General features: G+C 41.0%; 1 protein-coding gene across 2 annotated transcripts in view; it reads right to left on the bottom strand.

Annotated features, from left to right (window-relative positions):
• The window catches only part of EPB41L4A (erythrocyte membrane protein band 4.1 like 4A), a 385,559-nt gene that overhangs the window by 189,729 nt on the left and 183,098 nt on the right, over window positions 1-12,732 (bottom strand). For both annotated transcript variants that reach the window (XM_077462290.1, XM_077462291.1), the window contains one exon: window positions 6,380-6,500. In XM_077462290.1, coding sequence (XP_077318416.1) covers window positions 6,380-6,500 — 121 coding nt within the window. The remainder of the gene's footprint in view (window positions 1-6,379; window positions 6,501-12,732) is intronic.

The following is a 12,732-nucleotide window of genomic DNA, read 5'->3' as shown; positions in this document are numbered from 1 at the left end:
TTTTTTACACAAAGTTGTCCATTTATAAGACATTTTTAACACACAGCATGTACATAGCAAAAATTACACCCCAAAACACATTCTGCTACTCCTCCTGAGTATTGCGATACCACATGTGTGAGACTTTTACACAGCCTGGCCATATACAGAGGTCCAACATGGAAGTGGTAACTTCAGGCGTTCTAGGAGCATAAATTTCATTTCGTTCCTACCCATCACACTTTTGAAGGTGCTGGAGCACCAGGACAATGGAATTACCCACAAAATGACCCCATTTTGGAAAGCAAACACCTCAACGTGTATTCTATGAGGCATGGTCTGCAAATAGGTACTCGGGTACTCTGACGGGCTGGTGACAGGTACTCGGGTACTCCAACGGGCTGGTGACAGGTACTCGGGTACTTCGACGGGCTGGTGACAGGTACTCAGGTACTCCGACGGGCTGGTGACAGGTACTCGGGTATTCCGATGGGCTGGTGACAGGTACTCGGGTACTCCAACGGGCTGGAGACAGGTACTTGGTACTCCGACGAGCTGGTGACAGGTACTCAGTTACTCAGATGGGCTGACAGGTACTCAGGTACTCAGATGGGCTGACAGGTACTCAGGTACTCAGATGGGCTGACAGGTACTCAGGTTCTCGGGTACTCAGATGGGCTGTGATGGGTGATGACAGGTACTTTGATGGGTGATGACAGGTACTTTGATGGGGGGTGACAGGTACTTTGATGGGTGGTGACAGGTCCTCTTTATTGGGGGGGGGGGTAATCAGTGTGTGTTGGTGTGTACACTGGGCGGTAACGAGATGTTACCGCAATCTCGTTACCGCCATCTCCTCCTCACACACTATCAGTGTGTGAGGAGGAGAACCCGGTAACATCTCGTTACCGCGGTTTGTTTACATTCTGTGACTGGCTGTGATTGGACACAGCCGGTCACGTGGTAAAGAGCAAATTTCATTGGCTCTTTACTGTGATTGGGGTTGGGCTGTGTCAGGGTGACAAGCCGCATCCCCGATCGCCGCTCTGCACGCGCCCTAGGCGCATGCACGAGCGCTGTGAATGCACAGTACATGTGACCGGCTGTGATTGGACACGGCCGGTCACGTGTATCGGGGGGGTGGATGGGTATGAAAATCCCACAGATCGGGGATGGGCTGTGTCGGGCGAAATACCGAGGACGTCATATGACGCCCACCCAGGATGGGAGATCCCATGTGGGCGTCATTTGACTATGGCCCGGTATTGAAGTGATTAATCATGACCAATTATGTCATATGCCTTTGCTGCGAGAGCTCCAGGAGAACAATCCAGATGATTTTTGGGATTATCTCTGGATGACGGACCCCTGCTTTTACCAACTCTTGGCATTGTCGACTGCCTATATTAAGAACCAGGGCACATGCATAAGGCTTTTCTTTTATTTTTTTGTTGAATAATAATGATTTGATTTGTTATATTTTCTATATTTTTTGATTCATAGAATGCACTTTTTGGTTAAATTCTATTGGCGAATAGCATGTCTAATTTTATTTGTTTTCTTTTTTTAATGCACAATAAAAAAATTGTGTAGAATAATACTTGGCTATGTGTTTTACTTCAAATGAAAGTTTGGGAGTAGGCAGTTACATTTAAAAAAATACAATGTAAAATTAACAAGGGACACCAACATAGTTGTATCTTTAATCTTAAAAATTACGGGATAATGGTGTTGTGGTAACTTGCCCCAAAAAAGAAGTAAATAAAACATAATAATATTATTCTTGATATCAATAGAAAAAAAAGCCTTTGCAAAATTAGTTTGCAATAACTCCATCAGTATCACCAGCAAAGCAGCTTCATTATTATCCCATTAAAGAAGAAGAGATATGCGCTGCATTTCGAGATTTCATAATTTGCCACGTCACGAATGTTAATTCTCCATTACGAACGCTAGTTTACAAGACCGACCGCTTCTGGCTTGTCCTTGCTTCTGAGCATGTGTGTTTGTACTTTGGACTTTTGTACACACGCTCGGAAAATCCAACAACAGATATTTGTCCGTGGAAAATTTTAAAGCCTGCTGTTTGTCCGATGGAGTGTACAAACGGTGGGATTTTCCGCCAACACCCTGTCATCACACAATTCCCGTCGGAAAATCCGATTGTGTGTACAAGGCTTAAGTAAAAGAAGGGAAAGAATAGACTAACCAGGTTGGCATTTTAAGGCTTATCACTATCTTTTTAGCGAGTTTAGCCAGCGCCACAACAGACTTTCTGCTGATCATCTGCTAAGAATTATGGTTATTGTTTTGAGGCAGAATAACAACACAAATTATGATGATTGTGGTTGATAGATATGTGTTATCATCACACATGCACACATTTTCTGATTAAATTGCTTCAACAGCCCTCCTAATACAGCTTCCTTGCACCACTAGAACACATAGCAGCTGTCTGGCTGCTATTAGTATTATTACACCATGGTATAAAAGGTCTGTTCCTCATTTTAGAATAGTAGGTAGAGCCATACAAATTATTGTATTCTTTTTTGCCTTTGGGTCCTCAGCACAGAGCTGCTTGTTTTACAGAATAGATAGAGTATACAGTGCTTCCCGAAAGTATTCACAGTGCTTCACTTTTTCCACATTTTGTTATGTTACAGCCTTATTACAAAATTGATTAAATTCATTATTTTCCTCAAAATTCTACAAACAATACCCCATAATGACAACGTGAAAGAAGTTTGTTTGAAATCTGTGCAAATTTATCAAAAATAAAAAACAAAAAAATATATAACATGTACATATGTATTCACAGCCTTTAACAATACTTTGTTGAAGCACCTTTTGGCACCAATTACAGAATCAAATCTTTTTGAGTATGATGCTACAAGCTTGGCAATCCTATTTTTGGGCAGTTTCTCCCAATCTTCTTTGCAGGACCTCTCAAGCTCCATCGGGCTGGGTGGGGAGCATCAGTGCACAGCCATTTTCAGATCTCTCCAGAGATGTTCAATCAAGTTCAAGTCTGGGCTCTGGTTTCGCCATTCAAGGACATTCACAGAGTTGTCCCATAGCCACACCTTTGTTATCGTGGCTGTGTGCTTTGGGTCGTTGTCCTGTTGGAAGATGAACCTTCGCCCTAGTCTGAAGTCCAGAGTGCTCTGGAACAGGTTTTCATCAAGGATGTTTCTATATATTGCTGCATTTGTCTTTACCTTGATCCTGATTAGTCTACCAGTTCCTGTTGCTGAAAAACATCCCCACAGCATGATGCTGCCACCACCATGCTTCACTGTAAGGATGATATTGGCCAGGTGATGATCGGTGCCTGGTTTCCTCCAGACATGACACTTGCCATTCAGGCCCAAGAGTTCAATCTTTATGTAATCAGACCAGATCATTTTGTTTCTCATGATCTGAGAGTCCTTCAGGTGCCTTTTGGCAAACTCCAGGCGGGCTGTCATGTGACTTTTACTGAGGAGTGGCTTCCGTCTGGCCACTCTACCATACAGGAATTTTTCTGTATTCTTCCCCAGATCTGTGCCTCAATACAATCCTGTCTCAAAGGTCTACAGACAATTCCTTGGACTTGGTTTGTGCTGTGACATGCACTGTTAACTGTGGGACCTTATATAGACAGAGGTATGCCTTTCCAAATCATGTCTAATCAACTGAATTTACCACAGGTGGACTCCAATCAAGTTGTAGAAACATCTCAAGGATGATCAGTGGAAACCGGATGCACCTGAGCTCAATTTTAAGTGGCATGGTAAAGGCTGTGAATACTTGTGTACATGTGTTTTTTTTATTTTTTTATTTTTAATACATTTGCAAAGATTTCAAACAAAATTCTTTCATGTTGTCATTATAGGGTATTGTTTGTAGAATATTGATGAAAATAATAAATTCAATCCATTTTGGAATAAGGCTGTAACATAACAAATTGTACAAAAAGGGAAGCACTGTGAATACGTTTTGAATGCACTGGACTATTACATTTAATCTAAACAGCATAAAGCGGTTTTATGCATATTGGAAATTGTATTCTAAGTAGACATATGAAGGCTTGTTACCCAATGACCTACCCATACGTAGGCTTGTTTATGTGCATCAAGCTGATATCAGACCACATAACACTAACAGAAAAGGCCAAGTTTCTTAAAAAGTATCTGATTTTTTTTGACTTAGCAATAAAACAGACAACTGGCTTGGCTCCAAGTGCGTCAACCCTACCTCTAGGCTGTAAGGAACAAATGCATGGTAACATTAACAAAATGTAGTCAGAGCCCTGTAGAAAATAGCAACCTTAAACATCTAATTCCGCCTTCGCACGATCGGAATTTTGGTCGGAAAAGCTCTGATGGTTTTCCCCCATGGAATTCCGACGGGATTTCGCTTAAGATGTCTTGCATACACATGGTCAAACCAAATTCCGACCGAGAAGAACACGGTGATGTACAACACGTACCATGGGACTAGAAAAAGGAAGTTCAATACCCAGTAGCCAATAGCTTCCATCTCCTAGCTGAATCTGAGCATGCGTGAGTTTTTGCGCGTCGGAATTGCACACACATGATGGGAATTTCCGATAGAAAGTTTTTCCATCAGAAAAATTGAGAACAGGCTCTCAAATTTTTGCTGGCGGGAATTCAGCCAGCTAAATTCCGATGGAGCATTTTCTGATGAAAAGCTCCCATCAGTCTTTTGCTGGCCAAAATTCCGATCGTGTGTACGCGGCATAACAGTAAATGTTAGAAGAATTGCAACCTAAAACAATTGGCTTTACCTCTGTATCCTTTTTATAGGTTTAAGGCCAATGACCTCCACTGCTCATAAACTTGTGTCAACACATTAGCTTGTTTTCTGTACATCCTTGTTAAAGGCTAATAAATCTGAAACATCAAGTCTTTCTGTGGGTGTCATAAAATTACCAATTAAAACCAGCAAGTCAAGTTTATGCAGCTGTCAGTACATATCATTACTGCACAGCAGAATATTGCTGTCAGCCAATACAAAATATTACCAAAGCAATGTGCATCTGGATTTTAGGAGGGCATTTTAGGAGGGGAGAGGGCTTTATTGTTAGAGTCATTAACTGTCATCAACTGTCTCTGGACTATTTATTTTAGGAAAAATCTTCCCATACGGTTATATGTACCCATATTTTATGCATGTTATTTACCTGTAAAAACCTCCCTTGTGCAGACACCTAAAAGCTTGAAAATGTTGCTGGGTACCGCCATCATGGATGTGATGTCAGTAGCCCCAGTGGACTCAAGAGGCACTCTATAGCCGGGGTGTCTAACTCAATTTCATTGCAGGCTGCAGTATGGTTGCCCTCAAAGGGCCAGTTGTATCTGTAAGACTATGTACTGTGCCTTATCTTTTCCATATTAAATACTCGCTTCTGCATTTGATTATTACTGGTTTTAGTAATAAGTTAAGTAATAACTGGACTGCAGGGTTTAGGGGTGTGCTACATATAGAGAGCAGAGTTTAGGAATGCATTGCATACAGAGTGCAGGCTTCTGGAGTGCTTTGCATACAGGGTGCAGAGTTCTGTAGTACGCTATGTACAGAGTGCAGAGTTCAGAATTATGCTATGTACAGAGTGCAGAGTTCAGGAGTGCGCTACATACAGGGTGCAGAGTTCAGGAGTGTGCTACATAAAGGGTGCAGAGCTTAGGAGTGCGCTACATACAGAGTACGGGGTTCAGGAGTGCATTGCATACAGAGTGCAGAGTTCTGTAGTGTGTTATGTACAGAGTGCAGAGTACAGGATTATGCTATGTACAGAGTGCAGAGTTCAGGAGTGTGCTACATACAGAGTGCAGAATTCAAGAGTGCATTGCGTACAGAGTTCAGGAGTGCGTTGTGTACAGAGTGCAGAATTCCGGAGTACACTAAGTTCAGGAGTGGGTTACGTACAGAGTTTAGGAGTATGCTCCAGCTGAGAAACTGGGTGCGAGGGTCACATGACATGGCCTGGTGAGACAGAATCGGCCCTTAAGCCTTGTGTTTGACATATGTGCGCTATGGTAGACATGGCATGCTGAGAGGCTGAGCCAGCTGCTGTTCAGACATCTGGGTGGATCATGAAAATATGATCAGGATCCTTCCAGAGGCTGGAGCAGCCAAAAGAGCTTTGGCAACACTTCTCCTTTAAGAAATGCAATTTTGAACCTTTGTGGGAATCTGACTGGTTGTTAAAGGTAAATAACAACAGTCTTAAGTAATAATAAATGGATGAACTGTATGTTGATGCCATATACTGTATATATATATATATATATATATATATAGCATAATGATGATTCCACACTTGCTAAAGCCAATTTTGCTTCTTTTACCAGAGCTCAAACATTACAGATAGACAATAAACTGGTAAAGCACTTACATTAACGTTTTGTGTATTCGTTCAATGGCATCCTCCAGGTCTTCTTTCTGGTCAGGCACAAAGCGGTATTCCGATACATATCCCGCAGTGTTCTTAAATGGATCATAGTCACCGAGTTCCGCTAGAACAGACAGACGATACAATTAATTTTTGAACATTATTCAGTGTTATCATTTCCAGAAAAAACACACACACTGCCTGCAGGCCTCTTCAAAGAGCATGTTGCAGAACTGATAATAGGAAATTGGGATGTCTCCATTAGCGCCTTTTTTTCACATAAAATCACCTCAGTATGGAACAGAGAGCTATACAAACAAAGAAGCTGCCATTACAATTGGGTAAATAGTGAATATAAAAACAAAGCCAAAAGAAGCGACAAAACCATCATTTGGTAAATTGAGTTCACTTTAATAACTGCTGTGGGAGAAAATGAACATATACTGTCATTTTGTCTGTAAAGTAAAGAAGTCATTTCTGCGCTACAAATTGTAAAAAATGAAAGAAACTGATATGATGATACACCAATTACCCAGACAGTAAATGGAAGATAAAATCAATGTAATTTTGAAAAACTGTCTGCAAAAAACTAAAACAGAAAATGTTTCACGTTTTCCAAACTTAACTACACTTTTGTGAAAAAAAATAAGGCAAATAGAGAAAAATATATACCAATTGCAATTGCTATACAAGCCACATTGTAATTTATTGCTATCAAAATGTTCCTTTCCTTGTCAATTTTCAGCAACTGTAATTTTCTGGAAAATTCAATGCAATATGGCAACCTGGAGGCTTTCCGTACACAGTTGGTGTCCAGAACTTCCCCAGAAATGTCATTCCCTGCTTGTGAGTTTGGCTCACTATTTTTTACAAATGTCAACACTAAGACATAAAATTTTAGGCATCCTCTGAAAAAGGAATGATGTTTTTGGTCAGATACTGCCACGTACACATGACCAGACCTTTTGACAGCAAAGGTCCGACAGAACAAATCCGTCGGACAATTCGATCGTGCGTGGGATCCATCAGACCTTTGCTTGCCAAAAATCCGGCGGACTTTAGAAATAGAACATGTTTTAAATTTTCCCACCGGAACTCTGCCGGACCGAGAAATCCATTCATGTGTATGCTAGTCTGACAGACAAAAACCAACGCTAGGGCAGCTATTGGCTACTGGCTATGAACTTCCTTATTCTAGTCCGATCGTACGTCATCATGTTCCGTCGGACTTTGGTGTGATTGTGTGTGGCCAAGTCCGTTCATTCGGAAAGTCCGTCGGAACTCCACCGAAAGTCAGTCGGAAAGACCATCAGACCTAGTCCCTCGAAAAGTCCGGTCGTGTGTATGCAGCATTAGAGGGCTGCAGGCACTTCAACTTTCCCCGTTACAACTCTGCAAGTGCATCAGCTGATTAGATTGAATACAAACACTCCACTTCAGGAAACAGACTTCCAAGTATATAGTAGAATAAACATATCCCCTTGCTGACTGTCGTATGTATATACACAGCCTGACAGCAAGCAGTAGCTGCAGCCATGATCTTGGTAACATTTTTTTTCAGCCAGCAACTGGCTGTTTTGTAAAAGTGATCTAAGCGGCTTCACAGCCACCTGATCCTTTTACAACACTGTGAAGGGCATCCCTGCTTCCACCGCCACTTGTGGTGCTTCCCAGGCTCTCCCTGTCCTCCCGGGACCCCAGTAAGGGGCCAAGATGGCTTCACACAGAGGAGATGGAGTAACATCCCCTCCTTAATCTCCTTTGTGATGAATGAACCTAGAAGCAACAATAATTGTGTCACTTCTGGCTTCAGAGCAATCATTCCCTGGCTGCCAGGTAAGCAACTAAACAAGCCCAATCTGTATTCTGTTAGTTGCTTTGGAGGGTAGGGACATCAGGGGTCTAACAGACATCAGGGATCTAATAGGTAGGGTTAATTTATCTATTTATTTATTTTTGGAAAACTCCAGTCTTCATACCCCAAATTTGTTTTTAAAAAGCTATATCACATTGTTTATTTGGGCAGGGAAACCAAACTGACTGGCAAAAGTAGCTATACATCATCCAATCATCCTTGGGGGTCTCATATTCATTTCTTATTGTACCACTGGGTGGCAGTCTTAGTTACTGTGCTTTGGTGGTTTGCTCAACTTCATGACTACGCTGTGGTTACTTTGGAATCTGGGTTCTTGAGCTCCTATTTGGAACTGAGTAACCTACCATTCTGTGGTCCCAGATCCAATGTACCCTTTACTATCCCTATGAAATTCACACTGTTGGTTTGGCGGCAGGCTCCCATGAGGTATTATGCTCCTGGTTCATTCTCTCCTCATACTCCGTTATGAAGGAATCAAAACTTTTCCCATCTATGCACAATACTGGACCCACAACTTTGGGAAAGCTATGGTATCAAGCATATACGTCACATTTTTACCCCACAGAGGCTGTCTAGCATCTACCCCCCAAGCAACAGATCGATGTGGGTTTACTGGATTATTGGAGGGGAGTGGTGTCCACTGTCCATGCAGTGGTGGGATTGGCAGTCCCTGCGAATCCTCTTATATTTTTCCTGGGATTTACCAATAACCTTGGAATCTCATTATTGTCAAATGATTGCCTTTTTTGCCAAATACTGAAAAGAATGGAAATCACCCTCACCACCCACTAATGCTGAGTGGAAGACAGAGATTATTAATGTCTTACCTATAAAAAAAAGCTCACTTATGCTAGTCGTAATTGTCCAGAGAAATTCAATAAAATCTGGGCTAATCGTATTTTGGCATTCTCTGACATGCTGACATTGCCCTGATGTACTGTCCTTTGTTCGTTATATCCTTCACCAGGGTATGCATGCATTGTTCTCCACTCACCCCCACCCCCTTCATCCCAACCTACCTCCTCTTCCTTTTTACCCATTCTCCCCCTCACTGTGAATGCAATTCCTTGAGATGGTGAACTACACTAATGGATGATAATTACAACTGCTGTTTTTAATGTGCTCTTTGCTTGCTCATTGGCAACATCTCTCTTCTTTTATATTTATTTTAGCTTTGTTTTGCACACATTATATGTGTTCTGATGTACTCTACTTTGTATGGCTTTGTACTAATACTCAATAAACATTTCACTGACAGACAATAAATAAATGGGGCTAAAATGCAATTGGAGCTTTATAAAATACTGTACAGTACTTTGGCACTATAGATTGCATTGCACTATAGATTGCATTGAAGACAAAGCCACGCCAGTTTCTAAACAAAATATATACATTTGTTGACAAATTCATTATGATATAACACAATGCACAGCCTTAACCTGTAAAACAATTAAAATGTCATCTGTCTCAAAGGGAAGAACAATAAGCTCTATTACTAGACAATAAAGTACACCATTCCCTCAAAAAAATGCATTACACAATGTAATATATACAGTATATGGACACGACAGTGCAAATGGTTTACAAACAAGAACTACCAGTTGCAAAGGATCCTGGTCCTATCACATCCATTCTTTATTATCAGCATCCAAATAAATCATGACCCTACAATGTTGAAATAAAACAAACATAACCATTCCGCAACAAAAATCAAAAGTATCTCCAATGGTTGTTCAACTTGAATCGCTATTATATATATATATATATCCCATCCCAAAGTTATCAGAGAAATTAATATTTACTATGGTTATTAGCTTCATCTAGTGGTCATAATGCAGCATTTTCCTGATTCACTCTATTTAATCTATTCTCTATGAATAAATAAGACTGGACCTGGAGAGAAGATAGCCTAATAATGTTCTGTTTTGGCCCCACAGAATAAATGAACAAGCAGTTTCATTGGATGGATAGCTCTGAAAATTTTTCATAAATACACTCCTTGGCATGAAGACATAGGCTAGTCAGCTCTGGCCAAAACAATCAGGATATTGTCCTTCTCAAAAATAAAATGCATTTTTTGAAAGGATAAAGGTAAGCACTCTTCAATATCTTAATAAATGTTAGGCGGCTAGAGCTTACAATACCTATGCTTATCATTCCTTCCAACCTCAATAAAAAATATATAAAGGGATAGAAAAAGTGCAGGTGCTGTTTCCAGCGTTTCTTAGGCTAGATTTGTACTATCTCGTGGATTGACATTTTAGCATTATTTGCGGGAGATGCACTGAAAGGTTGTTTGTGGAAGATAAAAACACAGCTTCAAAGTTCTATTTATTTGAAGAAAAAGCTTTATGATTGAAGAAGGTTAGAAGGCTGGAATTGTATTATAGTTGAGTCTGAGAGAAGAGAAAGTTTCGTGTTTTAAATCTTCTTTTGAAGGATCCTTCCTTTAACACTAGAACTCTAGCTTTTCTTTTTGGGTGAAGGTACCTCAATGCTGGTTTGAAGGGAAAGATTCCAGATAGAATGGAAGGAGCTTATTTGTATTTGCTCCCTATTGTATGTTTGTATGCTCTCTTTCAAAGACGGATTGTATTTTCCAGCTACTTTCTGCCCACATAAATCTGTCGCTTTTTGTTATCTGATGCAGAAGAGTGCTACTATCCTCATTGAAATTCCTCATGTTTGTGTCCTTCAGCCACCCAGCCAGGCCGTAATGTGCGAAGAAAGAATATGACAGCATATATAGACTTTTACTCCCAGAGGAAAGCAACGTGGAGCAGGATGGTATGACCAGTTCTTAGATTCATATTATATCAAATAGGTTGGGGGCAATTAAACATTTAAAATCTTCTTTACCTGTGTACATTGTAAGTTACAAAATCAGGAGGCACCCATGGATTACTCAATCCTGAAATATCTTAATGAATATGGCATGCCCTGTTGGAAAATCTAAAGGAGATTGTACAATCAGATTGTAAATTGCATGAGCTTGGAAGGCATTTTTTCTGGCCTGCAGCTGATGTCCTCAATCCTCCTGTCAGTTGTGGAACCTGTGCTGCATATTCACCCCAGCAATATGCAGAGCAGGTCCCGTAAACCCTCTCGGCGTCTCACTGTGTTGGCTGCTAGGAACCAATGAAGTGCTGTAGTGCAGACCTGTTGCCACCTCCCTGCTCCTGCCTCCCGCCTTGCTGTTAAACAGTTTCCTTCCTTCAGCCAAGTCATTTCTCATACATGTGTGTACTACCGGTATGGCGGGAGTTGGGAGGTGCAGCAGGACTGCACAGCCAGTGTAATCAATGCCTAAGACACACAGTGGTAAAGTACGCATGCAAGGGGGAGCTGTGAGATGGTTACAAATGTGTGGGGGTGAGTGGAATAGCTCTAATAGGGACACAAACATGGGGAGGAATCAGAGGTAGCTAAATATCTGATATTAAATGTAAATGTTGTTTTATATACAGTACATATATATATATATATATATATATATATATATATATATATATATATATATATATATATATATATATATATATATATATATATATATATGAGATAATGTAGATGGATCCTCCCCATATGAATTTTATAGTACAAATAACCTCTTGTTTTACATAGAGTTTGGCTGGTATATATTTGTGGATGGTAGAAAACAAAGTCACATTTTTTGTCGTCCCTTATCTACTAAATTACATGGATGCTTGCACCCACAACTGTAAATAGGCATCTTCACCAAATTGCTAATCATTCATAATCCTACATAGCAGGTGAGCTCCTACCCTTATATCACTTCCAAACTTCCAAGATTCAAAACTTGAGCCCTCTATCTTTCACAAGGTGAGCCAGCTACCCCACATGACAACATTATGGCCTGCACTACAGTGTATGATGCTGTACATGTGCCACAGCTGCAAAGCTGAAAATATTTGCAAGGCAAACCAATATTGGAGGAACACTGTATAGGTAAGATTTTGGTACCAGCTCTACCTTATTTAAACCAAATCCTTCTTTCCACCTCAGATCCTCTCTTTGCTCTGAAGTACAGACCTACCTGAAAAATATGCCCATTTTTTTTCAGTAATGTTAAAGGCTTTTTTTTTTTAAATAACAAACTTGTCATACTTACATGCTCTGTGGAGTGGTTTTGCACAGAGCAGCCCCAATTCTCCTCTTCTTGGGTACCTCCTCTGAGCTCCTGGCCCCTCCCTCCTGCCCCAGTGCAAGCAGCTTGCAATGGGAGCACCCAAGCAGGCTCACTTTCGAGCTGCGGCTCTACATGTCCATTCACACACACAGAGCCATGGCTCGACCCCCCCCTCTCCCTCCTCATTGGCTCACTGGCTGTAATTGAGAGCAGCGGGAGCCAATGGCTTCCACTGCTGTCTCAGCCAATGAGGAGGAGAGTCCACAGAGAGCCGAGGTTCTCATGCACATCACTGGATCGCGATGGAGCTCGGGTAACTTTTTTGGGGGG

The sequence above is a fragment of the Lithobates pipiens genome, unplaced genomic scaffold (genome assembly GCF_037356315.1).
Source record: "Lithobates pipiens isolate NorthernLeopardFrog02 unplaced genomic scaffold, aLitPip1_a1.2 Scaffold_3, whole genome shotgun sequence".
NCBI classification, from domain to species: Eukaryota; Metazoa; Chordata; class Amphibia; order Anura; family Ranidae; genus Lithobates; species Lithobates pipiens.
The sequence above is the reverse complement of the archived record's forward strand: the minus strand, read 5'-3'. Positions and strand labels throughout refer to the sequence as shown.